Consider the following 18,708-nt stretch of genomic DNA (forward strand, 5'->3'; position numbering starts at 1 on the left):
TAAATTGAAAGCCCCCAAGAACCAGATGTCACAGTAAAGGGAGGCACCTAGGAGAGAGGACCATTAAAGGAGGAGCCGGAGACAAGGAAGGCTCCAGGACTCTTTCCCTGTGCCCCAGGTTCCAGGAACTGGTGATGCCTCCAAGGTGATTGGCAGTTCTTTGTTTCAGCCCCCCCTCCCTTATCCGCCTGCTGGCCCCCCACCAGCTCGCTGCTCAGTCCCTCCGCCCCCCTCCTTCTGCTCTCCGCCTAGTCTTTTTCCCTCCCAGTCGCCTGCCTGCCAGGGGTAGTGAACCGGCTAAGCGGCATGGAGAAGCCAGAACTTTGGGGGGCCTTGGCTCTTCTCCTCTTTTACTCTTACACATGTGCCAGTCAGGACCTTCAGGGTAAGCCTGCTTTCATCCTCTTTGACACCTCTTTTGTCTCCTTTCTTTTGCCCCCAGCCAAATAACAGACCACATGTGGGTCTGAGGAGAGAGAGGGTAGAGTCCTGAAATTGGGTTGGAGAGAAAAGTTCCACTCCAGTGAAGAGGTGGTGATAATGTGGGAGGAGTGGGCACCAGAGTGGGTGGGTGAGTGCAGACTGGCCCGGTGTCAGGCATTGAGAGCAGGATGGACCCAGGAGCTGGATGCCAAGACTACATGACTTGAGTTTGTGTCAGGGCATCAACAGGAGAGCCTCGGAAAGCAGCCTGATTGATGGTGGCGGGCTTTGGTCCCCCTTTTACTAGGGCTCTTGGCTACTAAAAGATAGGGTGGGGGTGGGGATCGGGCGGCTTGAGCTCTCCCGGAGGTCTGGTGGTGGGATGGGCCCGTGGGTGGTGTAGGAGAGGTAGCTGGGACAGATGACACAAGCAAAGATTCTTTACTGGCTGGAAGGGAAACCACAGATTGGCCAGGACACAGGAGGCAGAGGCGCTTGGGTCACATTCCCGGGGTGGGGTGGGGGGGCAGGCTTAAACAGCGATGGGAGGGCCAGAGCCCTCTGTGGACAGACGTATGTGATGAGCCCCGAGGATGGGAGGACTGGTACCAGGGTTTGGAGTGAGCTAAACCCAGAAGTAGAAGCTACCTCTGGTTTCTGAGCTGTGGGCACCAGGTGCCACTCCAGTCTCCCGTCAGCGATGTCTCCCTTGCGCCACCTGGCGGGATGTAGGAAGTTTGTGGGTGGCTTTAGTGTTCCTAAGTGGGCTGTAAGCCTATAGGTTCCCACGGATTTGGAAACAGCAGAAGGTCCTGGGAGAGTGAAATTGTTCTGTCCCCTGTTTGAAAAAAAAAAAAAAAAAAGGCCGGGTGGTGGTGGCGCACGCCTTTAATCCCAGCACTCGGGAGGCAGAGGCAGGTGGATCATTGAGTTCGAGGCCAGCCTGGTCTACAAAGTGAGTCCAGGACAGTCAAGGCTACACAGAGAAACCCTGTCTCGAAAAACCAGGGCTGAGGTTTCTGTTTTTATAGATGGGGTCTCGTAGCCTGGTCTGTGTAGCCGAGGCCGGCCGCTTGCCTGAGGCAGTCCTCTCAGCCTGAGATTACAGGCATGTACCTGGGGTTTGAGAAGGTGTCTTATGCTATCCAGAGGTGGGTGGAGGGTAATTAGGGATGCCTCACCTCCGAGAGCTCATGAGTGCCTTCACACCAACCCCAACCCCCTCCTCTGACTCTCATCAACCCTACCTGGCCAGTAATTGACCTGCTGACTGTGGGCGAGTCCCGGCAGATGGTAGCTGTGGCAGAGAAGATCCGGACAGCTTTACTCACTGCTGGGGACATCTACCTCTTGTCCACTTTCCGCCTCCCCCCAAAGCAAGGTGGTGTCCTCTTTGGCCTCTACTCTCGTCAAGACAACACACGATGGCTGGAAGCCTCTGTTGTGGGCAAGATCAACAAAGGTGACTGGTGGGCACCTCCTTTCCTGCATCAGTGACCCCTTGGGCAGTCTGCTCATCCCCACTCCCAGGTGCTTCTTTACTCTCCCTGACCTCTACCAGGGACACCTGGTATGGAGGTACTCAAACAGTTGGGTAAGCCCTGGTATCTACAGGGATGGGTGGCAGGTTGTATTGTTGGGATGCCCAGTGGGAGGGTGAGGCATCTCTGTGTCCCAGCGATGACGGAGCCACTCAGGTCTTTGGTGAAGGTCAGTGGGCCCAGATCTAGCTGCCACCTTGGGAGAGAACAGTCATCTCAGGCATCAAAAACTAACGAGGTTCTCATCCTACGCCTATTTGAAAAACATTGGTTTTATTTTTTTGAGACAGGGTTTTCTCTGTGTAATCCTGGATGTTCTGGAACTCCCTCGGCCGACCAGGCTGGCTTCGGACTCATAGATTCACCTGCCTCTGTTTCCAGAGTGATGGAATTAAAGGCGTGCACCACCACTGAAAAACACTGTGCACCTGTTGCATAGAAGGTGTTGAGAGATACATATACAAATTAGGAATTACCCTTAAGAGATGTAGTATCTGCTGGGCATGGTGGCACACGCCTTTAATCCCAGCACTTGGGAGACAGAGGTAGGTGGAGCTCTGTGAGTTCGAGGCCAGCCTGGTCTACAAAGCAAGTCCAGACCAATCAAGGCTACACGGAGAGACCCTGTCTCAAGGGGAAAAAAAAGAAGGAAAAAAGAAAAAAGGGGGGAAAGAGATGTAGTTAGTATCTTGCTGAATTGTAGTCGTGCACGCCTTTAATCCAGCACTTGGGAGGCAGCAGCAGGCAGATCTCTGAGCTTGAGCCCAGCCTGGTCTACAGAGAGTTCCGGGATGTCCAGGGCTACACAAAGAAACCATCTTAAAAACCAAAGAGAGAGACTGACAGCCAAGGGCTGACAAAGGTGGGATCTAGAAGAGATGATCCAGGTCAGTTGGAACATGGGATGGGGGCTAGTGCCCGTACTGACCTCCAATCCTGGGCAGTGCTGGTGCGGTACCAGCGAGAAGATGGCAAAGTCCACGCAGTGAACCTACAGCAAGCAGGGCTGGCTGATGGGCGCACACACACCGCTCTCCTGCGACTCCGAGGACCGTCTCGACCCAGCCCTGGCCTGCAGCTGTATGTGGACTGTAAACTGGGTGACCAACATGCTGGCCTTCCGGCACTGGCCCCCATTCCTCCCGCGGAGGTCAGTGGCTTGGAGATCAGAACTGGACAGAAGGCTTATCTGAGGCTACAGGTAAGAGGAAAGGCCCTCTGATTTGGGGGAAATGGCCTGTAGCACCGAGAGGAGCTGCTGGACCCTCCTACCCTACTTGCTGCCCCCATAGGGCTTTGTGGAATCGATGAAGATTATCCTGGGTGGCTCCATGGCCCGGGTAGGGGCCCTGAGTGAATGTCCATTCCAAGGAGATGAATCCATTCACAGTGCAGGTAAGAGATTCCCACCCTTTTGAGTTCCCTCTCATCCCCTTAGCTTGCCCATTCCTGAGGCTTTTAACCCTACAGCTGCTCATCTTTCATCCCTGCCTTCATGACCTCATGTGTAGATGTGGACCAGAAAAATAAAACCGCCTAAGAGGATTGGAACTCTGGGGGGTGAGGAAGTAAGCTAATAGCTGAGTTGCTAGTCTCAAGGTCTTTGTAGTTCCTCTTGGCAGCTGTCACTTACCAGCAGGCAGCATCTCCAGCCAAGGCCACTCACCCTGGCCCCTGACAAGGATGCTCAGAGGTTCTTACCTAAGCAAACACTCACTTCTCCCAGAGACTTCAAAGGGTTCTTGAAGTGGCAGCTTGGGGAAAGGGTTTCAAATGGAATGTACTAGGGCCCCTGGCCCTGCTTTGGGTGGCCTCTCACTTAGAGTCCTCCTGGTACTGCTATGCCTGGGAACCAAGATTTGAGTGTTTTCACTTCCTATGAGACAATGCCCAGAGGGCCTTAGCCCAGTGGGAAGGGATGCTTCTGAGTATGAGGCTGTGGGAAGAGTGCTTGTCCACCATGCCCAAGACTGTGCAGTGTAGCACCTCTGCCCTGCTACTCTGCAACACTTCATCTTTATTGAGGCACCAGGCCTGTCCCCATTCCAGACTCCTTCCCTTCCCCGGTCCTCAGCAGCCGCCCCCCTTGACTGCTGTCACTTCTTCCTCTAGTGACCAGTGCGCTGCAGTCCATCTTAGGTGAGTGGACTATGAACGGGGGAGGCGAGGGTGGTGGAGGCGAGGGTGGTGGAGGCGAGGGTGGTCTTCTGTCACGGATGGGATTTAAAGGTGTGATGCAGGGCTGGCTCGGGGGGTAGAGCTGATCTACAGTCCACCCAGGGCCCGGAGTGGCTCTCTGGCTCTAAGTCTCTCCACACCCTGGACCTTGACAGGGGAGCAGACCAAGGCACTGGTGACCCAGCTCACCCTCTTCAACCAGATCCTCGTGGAGCTTCGGGATGACATCCGAGACCAGGTTTGAGGGGGCCAAGGAAGGGCCTGGGGCGGGAAGCGGTTGGCAGGTGTGGAGAGCTGACTCCTCATTTGTCAGGTGAAGGAGATGTCGCTCATCCGGAACACCATCATGGAGTGTCAGGTGTGCGGTGAGTGGGAGCGTAGAGGAGGGCTCCAGACGGCACTGTCACTGTCATGTTTCAGTTTCTCCTTCCTAGCAATCTGAAGAATGACCTGAGAGGGTGGCTCTGACTGTGCCCACCTCTCAGGTTTCCACGAGCAGCGTTCCCACTGCAGCCCCAGCCCCTGCTTCCGAGGAGTGGACTGCATGGAAGTGTATGAGTACCCAGGTTACCGCTGTGGGCCCTGTCCCCCTGGCCTTCAGGGCAATGGCACCCACTGTGAGGACATCAATGAGGTGAGGGATGGTGGAGCCCTCAAGGATACAAAAAATTGGGCAAAAGTTGTTCAGAGGCGGAAGAATTTAGGAAAGGTCAGAGACAGGCAAAGAAGGCATAGAGCAGACCAGATGGTCACACAGTGAAGGAGCTGGTGGCAAGGCAGGGAGGTTTGAGATGGCCAGCCAGAGGAAAAGGAACGCCGTGAGGTTGGGCTGGGAAAGCTGCAAAGGGGACACCAGGAGCAATGCTTCTAGGACAGTGCTTGAGTTCTGCCTTCTGATTTTCTGTCCCCAGTGTGCTCACACCGACCCCTGTTTCCCGGGCTCCAGCTGCATCAACACCATGCCTGGCTTCCACTGTGAGGCCTGTCCTCAAGGGTACAAGGGCACCCGAGTGTCTGGTGTGGGCATTGACTACGCTCGGGCCAGCAAACAGGTCAGTTTGTGTAGTGCATATGGATTTGTGACAAACGAGATGAGGCTTTGGCTTTGGGTCTAAGCATGCCAGTGCTCACCCACTCATTACTAAATTCTGTGTCTGAAGGACACCCCCACTCAACTCTGCCCTTTTAGGTCTGCAATGATATTGATGAATGTAACGATGGTAACAATGGAGGCTGTGACCCAAATTCCATCTGCACCAACACGGTGGTGAGCTGAAAGGGAACTGCCTGTGACTGTGTTAACTCCCTCTGCCATCCCCTACCTCCTCCTGCCCACCTCGGGCACCACTTGAGTGTTCCCAGGAACCTAGCCGAGATCGCCGGGTTCTGCCTTTTACTAGCTGTGATCTTTAGAAAATTATTTAATTTGAAAAAGGTTGTCCAAGCTGGGTGGTGACGGCACATGTCTTTAATCTTAGCACTTGGGAGGCAGAGGTAGGCAGATCTCTGTGAGTTCTTCAAGGACAGCCATCTCTACAGAGTACGTTCAGGACTGCTAAGGCTACACAGAGAAATCCTGTCTCAACACCCCCTCCCTTCCTCCCAAAAAAACACTGGGCATGGTGGTGCATGCCTGTAATCCCAGCACTTGGGAGGCAGAGGCCAGGCTAGTCTATAAAGCAAGTCCAGGACAGCCAAGGCCACAAAGAGAAGCCCTGTCTCAAAACACACACACACACACACACAAAGGAGGAGGAGGAGGTTGTCCTGGGAACCTGAAGGAGACGTATACTCCCAGTGTGGTTCTAAGTGCCTGTCTTATGTCTCACAGGTAGAATGAGGTTAGTCCAGGGCTCCTGGTGACTTCATCTTTTCTTCTTAACTCCTCTCCCTACCCTTTAGGGGTCTTTCAAATGCGGTCCCTGCCGCCTGGGTTTCCTGGGAAACCAGAGCCAAGGCTGCCTTCCAGCAAGGACCTGCCACAGCCCTGCCCACAGCCCCTGCCATGTCCACGCTCACTGTCTCTTTGAACGCAATGGTGCCGTGTCATGCCAGGTAAGCTAGATAGACCTAAGACAATGAAGAAAGAAGGAAGATCTGGAGAAATATGTAAAGCTAGTGAAAGTATTTAGGGAATGACCTGAGTGCCGTCGTGGGAGAAAGAGGTAAGCCTGTGCCTGGGAAGTTACTAATGGGAGAACAGAGCCCAGGACAGGGAGAGCAGTGAGGCAGGGCACAGGGACGCAAGGCCTGCCTGCATACACACTGACGCCTGCCGTATGTATGTTTTGCCCTAGTGTAATGTGGGCTGGGCCGGGAACGGGAACGTGTGTGGGCCTGACACAGACATAGATGGCTATCCAGACCAGGCGCTTCCCTGCATGGATAACAACAAGCATTGCAAGCAGGTACAGGGGCAAAGGCTGGAGCAAGAGGCGGGCGGGGTGTGGGCTGGAACTCACTGATCCTTTGCCTCCCTCTTATCCTCAGGACAATTGCCTTTTGACACCCAACTCTGGGCAAGAAGATGCTGATAATGATGGTGTAGGGGACCAGTGTGATGAGGATGCTGATGGGGATGGCATCAAGAATGTTGAGGTAGGGCTGGAGAGACGGCTCAGCTGTTAAAGGCTTATAACCAAAAACATAATAGTGCTGTGGTATGGCGGCCGTGGTGGCGCGTGGCTTTAATCCCAGCACTCGGAGGCAGAGGCAGGTGGATCGCTGTGAGATCGAGGCCAGCCTGGTCTACCGAGTGAGTTGAGGACAGCCAAGGCTACACAGAGAAACCTTGTCTGGAAAACAAAAAAACCTTAAAAAAGAAAGAAAGCCAGCCAGCCAGCCATGGTGGCGCACGCATGTAATCCCAGCACACAGGAGGCAGAGACTGGCAGATGGTTGTGAGTTTGAGACCAGCCTGGTCTACAAATCAAGTCCAGAACAGCCAGGCTACATAGAGAAACCCTGTCTCAAAAAACTGGGGAAAAAAAAAAAAAAAAAAGAATGAATGTTGAGATATGGATAGTGAGATGGCTCAGTAGTTAAAGAACACTTGTTATTCTTGCAGAAGACCAGGGTCAGTTCCCAGCACCCACATGGGGGCTCACAACATCTGTAGCTCCATTTCTACTTCTGGCCTCTGTGGACACTGTATTAATGTGATGCACACGCATGTATTCAGGGAAACCACCCCTACACAGAAAATAAAAACGAATCTTAAAGAAAAGAAAGAAAAAAAAAGAGCTCTGAGGTAGACTTGCAATGATGGCATGTGCCTGCAATCCCAGCACTTAGGAGATAGAGGCAGGAAGATCACTGAAAGGTGGAGGTCAGCCTCGGTCACAGAATGAGGTTCTGTATCTAAAAACCAAGCAAGGCCAGTGTGACAGCTCAGCAGGTAAAGGCACTTGCCACCAAGCCTGGTGACCTGGAACTCATACGGTGGGAAAGAGAACTTACTGCAGCAAGTTGTCCCCTGATTTCCACATAGGCATAGTGGCACTTCTGTGCCCACACACATATATTACATAAATAAGTGCATGCAAGAAAAAAAGAAAGCCGGGTGGTGGCAACACACACCTTTAACCCAGTCCTCAGGAGGCAGAGGCAGGTAGATTGTTGTACAGCCAAAGCTACACAGAGAAACCCTGTCTCAAAAAAACCCCAGGAAAACAAAGAAATAAAGCAAAAAGAGAGATGGAGTGAAAACAAAACAAAAAACCAGGCCAGCATGGTGTGACACATGCCTCTAATCCCAGCACTCAAGAGGCTGAGGCAGGTGGACTCCTGTGAGTTTAAGGCCATCCTGGACTACATGGAGTTTCAGGCCAGCAAGGGCTACATAGTGAGGCCCTGCCTCAAAACAAACAACACAACACCAAACACCTCTAAAGTCAAAAAGGGTGTTCTGGCCCTCAGCTCCATGCCCTCTCCATGCTGTGGTCTCTCCTGTGAATCCTACTCTCCTGCCCCTTCCTGGCCCTTGGCAATTCTCTAGGAACGTGTCTAGGACACGAATTGTGGGGCTCTGTGCCTGGCTGAGTGGTGGGACAACAAGCAGTGGACCATTACAGGGCATTATATTTGACAAGGACACGGGCAGAGTAAGGATGGGGACTTCTGACCCTTCTCTCACCTCTTTGCCCAGGACAATTGCCGTCTGTTCCCCAACAAGGACCAGCAGAATTCAGACACAGATTCCTTTGGTGACGCCTGTGACAACTGCCCCAATGTCCCCAATAATGACCAGAAGGACACAGACGGCAATGGAGAAGGAGATGCCTGTGACAACGATGTGGATGGGGACGGTGCAGGCCTGGGGCTGTGGGCGGCTGGGGATCTATAGCGACATGGCCAGGAGGTTGGGAGACAGTGAACTGGGGCTTCTAGTCAGGCCTAAGAACACCAAGTGGTCAGACAGGATGTAGGCCGTCACGCAAGGCACAAGTGTGTTTCCTAACAAAGCTCAGGCCTGTCACCAACCAAGAGGGGTGAGCTACCCAGTCAGCGACACCTCCTTGTTTCCCATGTCTGCTAGGCATCCCCAATGGGCTGGACAACTGCCCTAAAGTACCCAACCCACTGCAGACAGACCAGGATGAAGATGGAGTGGGAGACGCCTGTGACAGCTGCCCTGAGATGAGCAATCCTACCCAGGTACAGGGGAGCGTCACGGGTGAGGGAGGGTGGGGATCTGGTGGATGGAGGCCAGTCCTTCACCCTCTCTAAGGTATCAGGAGATGGTGACATCAGACCACTTTCTCAGACAGATGCAGACAGTGACCTGGTGGGGGATGCCTGTGATACCAACGAAGACAGGTAGGGTCCGGGCCACGAGATTCCAGGTCTCCCAGGGAATTCTCCTAGGAGATATTTTCCTTTCCTCTGCTGCAATCTCAGCTGCCTCTACGCTGCGGACGGAGTTCAGCAGTCCTACTAAGCAGGAGATTGTTCCCCCAGTCTGCCCTCCATCCCCACTGCTGGATTCTCATCTCATTTGATGGAGGGTAGGCAGGCCCCGCAAAGCCTGCAGAAGATAAGGAAAGGCTGGGAGCCACCTTTCAGCTGCCATCTTGTTACCCTCTCTTCTGAGCAGCGATGGAGATGGGCACCAGGACACCAAGGACAACTGTCCCCAGCTGCCAAATAGCTCTCAGCTGGACTCAGACAACGACGGACTTGGAGACGAGTGTGATGGGGATGACGACAATGATGGTGTCCCAGACTATGTGCCTCCTGGGCCTGATAACTGTCGCTTGGTACCCAATCCTAATCAGAAAGACTCAGATGGTAAGGCTGGGGTCCCTGTACCGGCTGTGCCCAGCAGGGGGTGTGGGAGGATGGGTAGGGAGGGGCCAGGAAGGGAACACCCCTGTAGTGACAGTTGGCAGGGCCTGAGAACCTGGCTTCACTCTCTCCAGGCAATGGTGTTGGTGATGCGTGCGAGGACGACTTTGACAATGACGCAGTACTTGACCCTCTGGATGTGTGTCCGGAAAGTGCAGAAGTCACCCTCACAGACTTCCGGGCCTATCAGACTGTGGTTCTTGATCCTGAGGGTGATGCTCAGATTGATCCAAACTGGGTCGTGCTCAACCAGGTATACTGGCCGTGAGGTGGGTGGGCGCCATCACACTAGATCACCTACTGGGACCTGGGTGGCTTTGTGCACCTGGATCAGGGCTTTTTTTCCCCCTTCTCAACTCCAGGGCATGGAAATTGTTCAGACTATGAACAGTGACCCAGGTCTTGCAGTTGGTATGTAAGGGACACCCAGTTCAGTAATCTCCAAAGGGAAGGCGTCTCTAGAGGGTCGGTGGGGAGGATGGGCAGGGCCTTATCGCAAGACTCTGGCCCTACATGCAACAGGCATCTCTGCCCCCATACCAAGCAGCTTTACTGTCCCTAACATCTAGTCCACTCCCAATGCAGGATACACGGCCTTCAATGGTGTGGACTTTGAAGGTACTTTTCACGTGAACACGTTCACTGACGATGACTATGCAGGCTTCCTCTTCAGTTACCAGGACAGTGGCCGCTTCTATGTGGTCATGTGGAAACAGAAGGAGCAGACCTACTGGCAGGCCACTCCTTTCCGAGCAGTGGCCCAACCAGGGCTGCAGCTCAAGGTATCCTAGCTGCCCAGTTTCCCCAAACCCAGTGACTTTCCTAAAGCTGTTGCTGTCCAAAGTCAGGGGGTCCATTGCCTAGGAGCTTTTTCTTTTCTTGTTTTTTTGTTTTGTTTTGTTTTGTTTTGTTTGAGACAAGGTTTCTCTGTGTAGCCTTGGCTGTGCTAGACTCACTTTGTAGACCAGGCTGGCCTCCAACTCAGAGATCCACCTGCCTCTGCCTCCCGAGTGCTGGGATTAAAGGAGTGTGCCACCATCACCCAGCTACCTAGGAGCTTTCTTACCCAGACATCTGGTCTGGAGATTACCTGTACAGCCTTCCAGAGAACTCTCCTGATCCCTTTTCTTTCTCTAGGGCTCTTACTGGCTTGTCTCCCTACACCCTGGTTAACACACTGTCCTTGTCATTGACTCCTAGGCAGTGACATCAATATCTGGTCCAGGCGAGCACCTCCGCAATGCTCTATGGCATACTGGCCACACCCCTGATCAGGTACGGCTGCTGTGGACTGACCCACGAAATGTGGGTTGGAGTGACAAGACATCCTATAGATGGCAGCTGCTGCACCGGCCCCAAGTTGGCTACATTCGGTAAGGAAAGGGTTTGAGCCCTGAGGCAGGGGCAGGGGCAGGGGCAAGGCTCGGCTCAACTTCCTATGCCTTCTAGCTAGCAGGGACTAGGTGACTGTGACCTTCTCTCTGGTGTCTTGGGTAGGGATTGCAGCCAGTTCCTTCCATTTTCCTACCACACAGAGGAGGTAGTATCAGGCCCACCAGCCCTCTGCGCCCTAGCTCTCCCCTCTAAATCCTAGGTGTTGAGCTAGGTGCTCAACCCTTCAGGTATCTGGCAGTCTCTAGACCCAGGCAGTCTGTGGAAGAGCCCATCACTTCCAGCCCCTTCAGTGCCCAGAACTTGCTCCAACAGCATCTGACTTTGGAAAGGGACCGTGATTTACAGAAATCAAGGCCCATAGTTTGCGGGCCTCTCGGTTTGATTTTTCCCTCCAAGTGTCCCCCATTGGTGAGAATGACTGGAGAAGGGAAGGGAAAGAGGGCTGCTTAGAAGGAGACTTCCTGTAGCCAAAGGCCTAGAATCCAGAGGGCTGAGTTGGTTCCTCTTTAAGGTACCTAGAGCCATGGAGCGCCAGGGCAGAGGATAAAGGGGTGGTAGTGGACTGGAGCCTGGGAAGAGGGTGACTTCACCCCCAGCCCTTTGTGCTCATTGTCATAGCAACCCAATCCTTGCTAGGAATGTGCTGGTGCTTTGAGATGCAAAAAGAGCAGGACAAAGAGCTAGGGGCCCAGGCCTGAGAAAGCGCACCCTCCCTCCCCTTCCCAGCCTTCCCTCTCTTCCCTCAGGACTAGTGAGGGGGGGTGTTGCACACGACCCCAGGACATGGGGCACAGTGCCCATTGGCACCATAGCACCCGTGATACTTCTGTCTCGGACAGGGTGAAGCTCTATGAGGGTCCTCAGCTAGTGGCGGATTCTGGGGTGATCATTGACACGTCCATGCGAGGGGGCAGGCTCGGCGTGTTCTGCTTCTCCCAAGAAAACATCATTTGGTCCAATCTCCAGTACCGGTGCAACGGTGAGGCTCTAAGCGGAGATCAAGCGGACCTGTGCCCTAGGAAACCCACACCCTCTGACCCTGACTTCCTTTCCCTCTTCAGACACAGTGCCTGAGGACTTTGAGCCATTCCGGAGGCAGCTGCTTCAGGGAAGGGCATGAGGTGGCGGTTACTGGATTCAGATTCCCGACTGGAGACCCTTTGACCTTGGGCTCCTGTTCGGGAGACCCTGGGGTCTAACCTACAGCCCCTCAGCCAAACCGATGGTTCTTTGGCACCTATCGGGGAGTCCAGCCCCAGAAGGGTAGTGACCCCGTTGTGCAGGGGCGGGGAGACTTTCAAGGGGTATTACTCAGGTTCTAACCCCAGGAAAGACAACAGCACGTTGCCATAAAGTTTCAGTTATTTTCTAAGTCAGTGCAATTACTTATTTTAGGCCTTTTCCAGGACAGAAAGGAACTCCGAGGGGTAAGAAAGGCTAGTAGCTGCAGGTTAGAGAGCTAGGGAAAGTTTGAGTTGGGGTGTGGGTAGAAATGAGGGATGGGGTTGCAGGAAGGCTTAAGTTCTTCCAGCCCCACTTACTCACCGTGGTAGCGGCGACACTTCAGTCTAAGCTCTGCAGAGATCGAAAACCCAGTGGCCAGGGCTGCCCAGATTCGGGTGAGGGGGCGCGGGGGTGGGGCCGAGGGGGCTGGAGGCCGGGACGAGTGCAATATTGGCGGGGGAAAGAACAACACTGCACCGCGTCCCGTCCCTCCCGCCCACCCGGGGGTCCCGGAATCCCGCTCCCTACCACCTGGGCCAGTGGAGCCCAGGGACACGGGTGGGGGAAAGGAGCTCTGCGGAGTTGGGATCACCTTAGAGCAACTCCCGGGCCTGCTCGCCTGGAAGGGGGGACAGAAGGGGAGCCTCAGGTGCCCGGGAAGGCCCCTTTCCGACGCCTAGGCAGTGCGCGCGCTTGCTCTTTAAATACTCAGACTGAGAGGCGCGGAGCCATTGCCATGGTGACGGGTGTCCCAGCAACCGAACTGAATGGCTGTTGCCTGGCAATCCTGGGAGTTGGGGTTTGGAGCCGCCCACTTAAATACTTGTGGGCGAGCTGACGTAGGGCGTCCCCACTCTGCCCGGAGCTGGCCTGACAAAGCTGCTCGGACAACACACGGCGGGAGCGTGGGTCCCACGCCTCAGTTCATGCTCCTCTGAAATGTTCCTAAAGTATCAGCTTCCGCTTTGTGTTCGTTGGGACTCAGAACTATTTGCCTACTACAGTTGTAACTGCTTCTGCTGGTTGACGCCGCAACGTACGCCTGCGGGGTCCAGCCTGGTATCCGCAGTCCCCGTGCTGCTGTGCACCCAAAGCCCTCCCTGTCCCCAACCATTTCTGCCCTTCCAAATACCTCTTGGCTCTCCCTAAATCCACACACACAGGGGTTTGCCCTGTACCATGTGCCTGTCCGCCCGGAATATTGTTTCTCTCCCAAATACAACTCTGTGCTCCTAAATTCTATGATCGCCCCCACTTACTCTCTGCCTCCTAAATACCTAGCTACCCGTAATAGTCTGTCCCATTACCCTCTCCACATCCGATGTCCTCATCACATAACTTGATAGCCCCTTCCACATTCCTCAGGGCGCCATCCACTTAACAGCACCGCCCCCAAACACCATCCCGAGAAGTCTGAGTACCCCAAGTACTGATTGTTGCTTCTCCCCAACACTGTGCATTACTTCTTACCTGTCCAAGGCATTGGCTCTTTTCGCCAAGGCACAACCAACTCCCCTACGATATCTGTCTCAGCTCGGGCTGTGCGGCAAATTCCCCCCGCACAGTCTCTTGTCACTCCGCCGCTGTAGGTCGGCCGCGCGACGCTCGCGGTGACCACTAGAGGGCAGGCGTTCTCAGGCAGAAGGACCGACCAGCCTGCCACTTAAGGTGGAAGGTTGGGTAGGAAGGACCTTAGGCTCCCCAAGTTTCGTCCTTTTTTAAGTGGAAATTTCCCCCACCGCCTTTCTGGGGAGAAAGCCAAAGAGACCTAGGCTACTGGAAAGTCTGGCAGGGGCGGGGACTGTGGTTTTCAGAGTACTGGAGCGGTTAGAAGGGTGGAGCTATTCCGGGAAGTGGGGGGAGGGGGGACGGACACGACACACTAAAACTAGCAACCTGTTCATTATTACCCAGCCCTCTATGTCCTCTCGACCTTATGGCAAGTGGTTTTCAAGAGCCCGCAGAGAGAGTAGGAAAAGGAATCGGGGACCTAGGGATGGGCGTCCTTGGTCTTGTTACCCAGGGCCTTCCCGAGCTCCATTTCTTCACCTTGACTGTTTCTCTGGGGCTAAAGCCAGAGCCAGGGCCCCCAGGTTTCCTCCACATACACACCTGGGAAAGGCAAAGAGTGGTTGGTAAAAGGGGAGGCCAATTGGAAAGTAAACAGGCTGACATAAGGTTGAACGATTGGAACCCAAGTATGCTACACAGGAATGTTTCGGGAGGAGGAGGAGAAAAGAATAGGGGAGGGGGCGGAGTTTTGTTACTTGTCACCTGCTCTGGCTGTGCCTAGGGCGGGAGGGGGACTGGTATAAAGCTGCAGGCACCAGCGGCGCTCTGCCGCACACACTCAGCGCCCGCCTAAACTTACCCAGTTTCTGGCCCTTTCCCGCCTGTTCACCACCACCATGACCCCAGGCATCCGGGCTCCTTTCTTCCTCCTGCTGCTTCTAGCACTCCCAACAGGTGAGAGGGCACAAAGGCGGGGAAGGGCTGCCCTCCTCTGGTGGGACCCCCTCGCCCTTCTGTCGGTTTTGCTTACTTGGTAGATGGCACTGTGAGAGTCAGGGGTGGCCCAGTATGTGCCAGAGGGAAAGGAAGGCGAAGGCCGGAGGCTGAGAAAAGGTGACCCCCGGCTGACCTACCATAGAAGGCAATGCTGTGAAGTTGGTGGGGAGCTGAGAGGATGGGCTGTGTCAGGAGGAGTAGACTCAGGAGTGGAAGATCCCGTCCATGTGCATCTCTACAAGCCTTTCTCTTAGGATGCTGACGTTCACAGAGTTCAATGTCAGTTTGGCCTATAGTATGAGTCCTTGTCTCAAAAGATAAGTAGAGTGGGGGTGGCAGATGGGCAGGAGCAGGGGTGAGACCTTTAGGGAGGGAGGTTGTTAGCAAGAAGGAAGACAACCCCAGAGCTACCTGATGTTAACTTGACTTCTTGTCCTCTGGAGTTAGTTTGGTTTGGAGTTCATATTTTTCTCCTTGCTGTGGTTTTACTCACCAAATCAGTAGTTTTTACAACTTCGAGGGTGTTACCCAAAGCAACCCAGTATCTAACTCTGTTGGTTGGTGCTGTGAGCATAAAACCAGTGAACGCTTCCCCTTCAGCTCTGGCCCAGCCTTTCTTGCATTTTGAAGTCAGAAAAATAAGTGCCACCTTATCCCAGGACACCAACAGTTCCTTAACATTGACTACCTCCTCCAGGCCACAGTGGCACGGTGGCCCCAGCAGCCACCAGCCCTCCAGTGGACTCCAGTACTACAGGCCACAGTGGCACGGTGGCCCCAGACACCAGCCCTCCAGTGGACTCCAATACTCCAGGCCACAGTGGCACAGTGGCCCCAGACACCAGCCCTCCAGTGGACTCCAGTACTCCAGGCCACGGTGGCACGGTGGCCCCAGGCACCAGCTCTCCAGTGGACTCCAGTACTCTAGGCCACGGTGGCACGGTGGCCCCAGGCACCAGCCCTCCAGTGGACTCCAGTACTCCAGGCCACAGTGGCACAGTGGCCCCAGGCACCAGCCCTCCAGTGGACTCCAGTACTCCAGGCCACAGTGGCATGGTGGCCCCAGGCACCAGCCCTCCAGTGGACTCCAGTACTCCAGGCCACAGTGGCACGGTGGCCCCAGGCACCAGCCCTCCAGTGGACTCCAGTACTCCAGGCCACAGTGGCACGGTGGCCCCAGGCACCAGCCCTCCAGTGGACTCCAGTACTCCAGGCCACAGTGGCACGGTGGCCCCAGGCACCAGCCCTCCAGTGGACTCCAGTATTCCAGGCCACAGTGGTGCTTCCATCCAGACCACTGAAGCTATATCAAGCCTAGCTAGTACTCTGATCTACAGTGGCTCCTTGGTGCCAACTACCAGCCCTGCATTGGGCTCAGCCACCAGTCCAGTCCCCAGTGGTGCCTCAACTACAACTAACAGCTCCGATTCAGCCTTGGCCACCACTCCAATTTCCAGTGGTGCCTCTATGTCTACTATCAAGGCTACACCAGGCTCAGCCATCACCCCAGGGCACAGTGGCTCCTTGGTGCCAACTACCAGCTCTGTGCTGGGCTCAGCCACCAGTCCAGTCCATAATACCTCTGCAACGGCTCCTATAACTCCAGTCAGCAGCAATGGCACTCAGCCTTCAGTTCCAAGTCAGCACCCTGTTACTCCTACAACCCTCGCCACCTCCAGCAACAGCACTTCCTCTTCCCTACTTTCTACTCTGGCCGGCAGCACAGTGCTCCTCTCTACCCTTTCCACTAATAGTCCTCCCCAGTTGTCTGTTGGAGTCTCTTTTTTCTTCTTGTCTTTTCATATTTGGAACCACAAGTTTAACTCTTCCCTGGGAGATCCCAGCTCCAACTACTATCAAGAACTGAAGAGGAACATTTCCGGATTGGTGGGTATCAGCCTGCTGCCTGCCACCCTCTCTTCTGAAGCTGCTCTTTAGAACCGCGTGACTCTCTTGCATCAAACCTCAGTCTTCTCCTCCTATTCCAGTTTCTGCAGATTTTTAACCAAGATTTCCTGGGGATCTCTACCATCAAGTTCAGGTACAGTTTCTGGATCTGACTTGTGGGAGGGATGGACAGTTTCACGGCTTTGTGGTGTGGTGTGTGTGTGAGGGGAGTGGGGTGGAGGGGGGGGCGGGCGGGAAATGCTGAGCTGTGAGCAGAGACCTGTGGCTGAGCTGTCCAGTTTCCTGTGACCAGGTCAGGCTCAGTGGTGGTAGAATCGACTGTGATTTTCCGGGAGGGTGCCGTCAGTGCCTCTGAGGTGAAATCCCAGCTTATGCAGCACGAGAAGGAGGCAGCAGACTATAACCTGGCTATTTCAAAAGTCAATGGTGAGGCCGTATCCCCAGCTGTAGCCTGGCACCACTGAACAGTGGGGGGGAGACACGGGAGGGGTGGCTCTAGCACCTGTTTACTTTGGGTGCTAGGAGGGAGAAAGCCAACTCCTTTGGGGGACTTCCTGACCACTGTCCTCCCTTTTAGTGAATGAGGTGCCGCTCACTTCTTCTTCCCAGGCTCGGCCTGGGGTGCCTGGCTGGGGCATCGCCCTGCTGGTGCTGGTCTGTATTTTGGTTGCTTTGGCCATCATCTATCTCATTGCTCTGGTAAGTCTCAGGCCGTCAGCAGTGTGCCCCCTGGGAAATGGGATCCCATGGGCCAGCATAATCTCCCATCTCCCTAGGCAGTGTGCCAGTGCCGCCGAAAGAGCTATGGGCAGCTGGACATCTTTCCAACCCAGGACACCTACCATCCTATGAGTGAATATCCCACCTACCACACCCATGGGCGCTATGTGCCCCCTGGGAGTACCAAACGTAGTCCCTATGAGGAGGTAAACTCTGTCCCATGTGTTGGCGGGGGGGGGGGGGGCGTGGGAATGGGCTTGGCTGGGGGGGGGGGTGTCTGACCAGGTACCTGGAAAACTCAGGAACCTTTGGAGAGGTGAGCAGTGGATGGCCTGGCAAGGTTGGGAATGGAGGTTCTGGGGGGTCAGACCTTGGGAGACTACAGAAGAAAGGGAGTGTTTCCACTACCAGTCTTCCCCAAAAAAGTCTCCTGCTCACTGAATTCTGAATTGTACCAGAGCGTGCCCATTAGGATGCCCAGAGGGAAAGTGAGGGGATACTGTGCCCAGGAGAGCCCTGCCTGCCGGACTGAGCACCATCCCACTCACCTCCTAGGGGTTGCAGAGTAGATACAGAAAGTTGGGGTAGGGGTGGGAGGAAAAGAAATTTCCTCTAGCGAAATGAGTGTGCTAAGGGAGAAAAGCAAGGATCCTGCCCTCTTCCCTCACTCCGCCTTTCTCTAGTAAATAGTGTGACCACCTGAGACCTAAAGGCCAATGGGTGGGAAAGAAGACAAGAGCTTCCTTTTCTTGCCTCATTTTCCTCCTCCTATGGGATCGGGATCGCTACACACACACACACACACACACATACACACACACACACACACACACACACACACACACACACACACACACAGCCCTTTGGGCCAGAGGAGCAAAAATAAATAAATAAATAAAAGGAGAGAGACGGGAGGGGCCTAGGAGAGGCTGGGGACTTGCTACCAAGGGGGGGGGGGAGGGGGCAGTGGAGGAGTGGTGTGTTTACAGTCACTTGACTGCTCTGGGGCCCCTAGGCAGGTGCACGCTCTGAATTAACCCCTTGAGAGCTTGCCAGGCCCCTAGCCTGGGGTACTATCGGGGGTTCTACCCAGTAGATTCCCTCACCCTGACTTTATTTTCCCCTCCACTTAGGTTGTGGCAGGTAACGGCAGCAGCAATCTCTCTTATACCAACTCAGCAGTGGCAACCACTTCTGCCAACTTGTAGGGACAAGTCACCCCACCTGCTCTGCTTGAGAGGCAGCTGTTCCCTCAGGTGTCACTGCCAGACTCCCCCCCCCCCCCCCAGCACTTTGATCTGGGCTGGTGAGCTGGACTTCTGGGAGGCTGCTCAAGGCCTTCTTCGGAGGCTCTATCAAGTGCCTCAACAGTGTTAGCCTGGTGAAGCCCAGCCTGTCATGAAGGACAGTGGGGTGGGAGTGCAGTGGTGGCTCTCAGAAGGACTGGCCTAGAATGCCTGGAGAT

At 54.6% G+C, this 18,708-nt stretch overlaps 2 protein-coding genes across 3 annotated transcripts; both read left to right on the forward strand.

Moving 5' to 3' along the window:
- The first annotated feature begins 204 nt into the window (after nt 1-204).
- On the forward strand, nt 205-12,510 carry Thbs3 (thrombospondin 3). Of its 2 annotated transcripts, XM_051157526.1 has the most exons (23): nt 211-385; nt 1,679-1,885; nt 2,909-3,165; nt 3,257-3,359; nt 4,077-4,103; nt 4,298-4,380; nt 4,456-4,507; nt 4,628-4,776; nt 5,054-5,194; nt 5,332-5,409; nt 6,045-6,197; nt 6,440-6,550; nt 6,633-6,740; nt 8,290-8,449; nt 8,680-8,798; nt 8,908-8,960; nt 9,238-9,431; nt 9,563-9,741; nt 9,851-9,899; nt 10,074-10,270; nt 10,689-10,861; nt 11,723-11,862; nt 11,945-12,510. In XM_051157526.1, the coding sequence occupies exons 1-23, from the start codon at nt 307-309 to the stop codon at nt 12,001-12,003; spliced, it is 2,871 nt and encodes a 956-aa protein (XP_051013483.1). In that variant the 5' UTR covers nt 211-306; the 3' UTR covers nt 12,004-12,510. The 2 variants fall into 2 exon arrangements, with proteins under 2 accessions (XP_051013484.1, XP_051013483.1); XM_051157527.1 differs by lacking the exon at nt 4,298-4,380 and having other exon boundaries at nt 205-385; nt 4,456-4,500.
- A 1,885-nt stretch (nt 12,511-14,395) lies between these two features.
- Nucleotides 14,396-18,499, forward strand: Muc1 (mucin 1, cell surface associated). The gene is given in 9 exon segments (XM_051157528.1): nt 14,396-14,573; nt 15,227-15,255; nt 15,257-15,307; nt 15,309-16,502; nt 16,604-16,656; nt 16,816-16,949; nt 17,101-17,222; nt 17,300-17,449; nt 18,377-18,499. Coding segments are annotated over 9 exon segments (1,866 nt in total). The 5' UTR covers nt 14,396-14,515; the 3' UTR covers nt 18,452-18,499.
- The last annotated feature ends 209 nt before the right edge of the window (nt 18,500-18,708 follow it).

The sequence above is a fragment of the Acomys russatus genome, chromosome 15 (assembly GCF_903995435.1).
Source record: "Acomys russatus chromosome 15, mAcoRus1.1, whole genome shotgun sequence".
Lineage (NCBI taxonomy): Eukaryota > Metazoa > Chordata > Mammalia > Rodentia > Muridae > Acomys > Acomys russatus.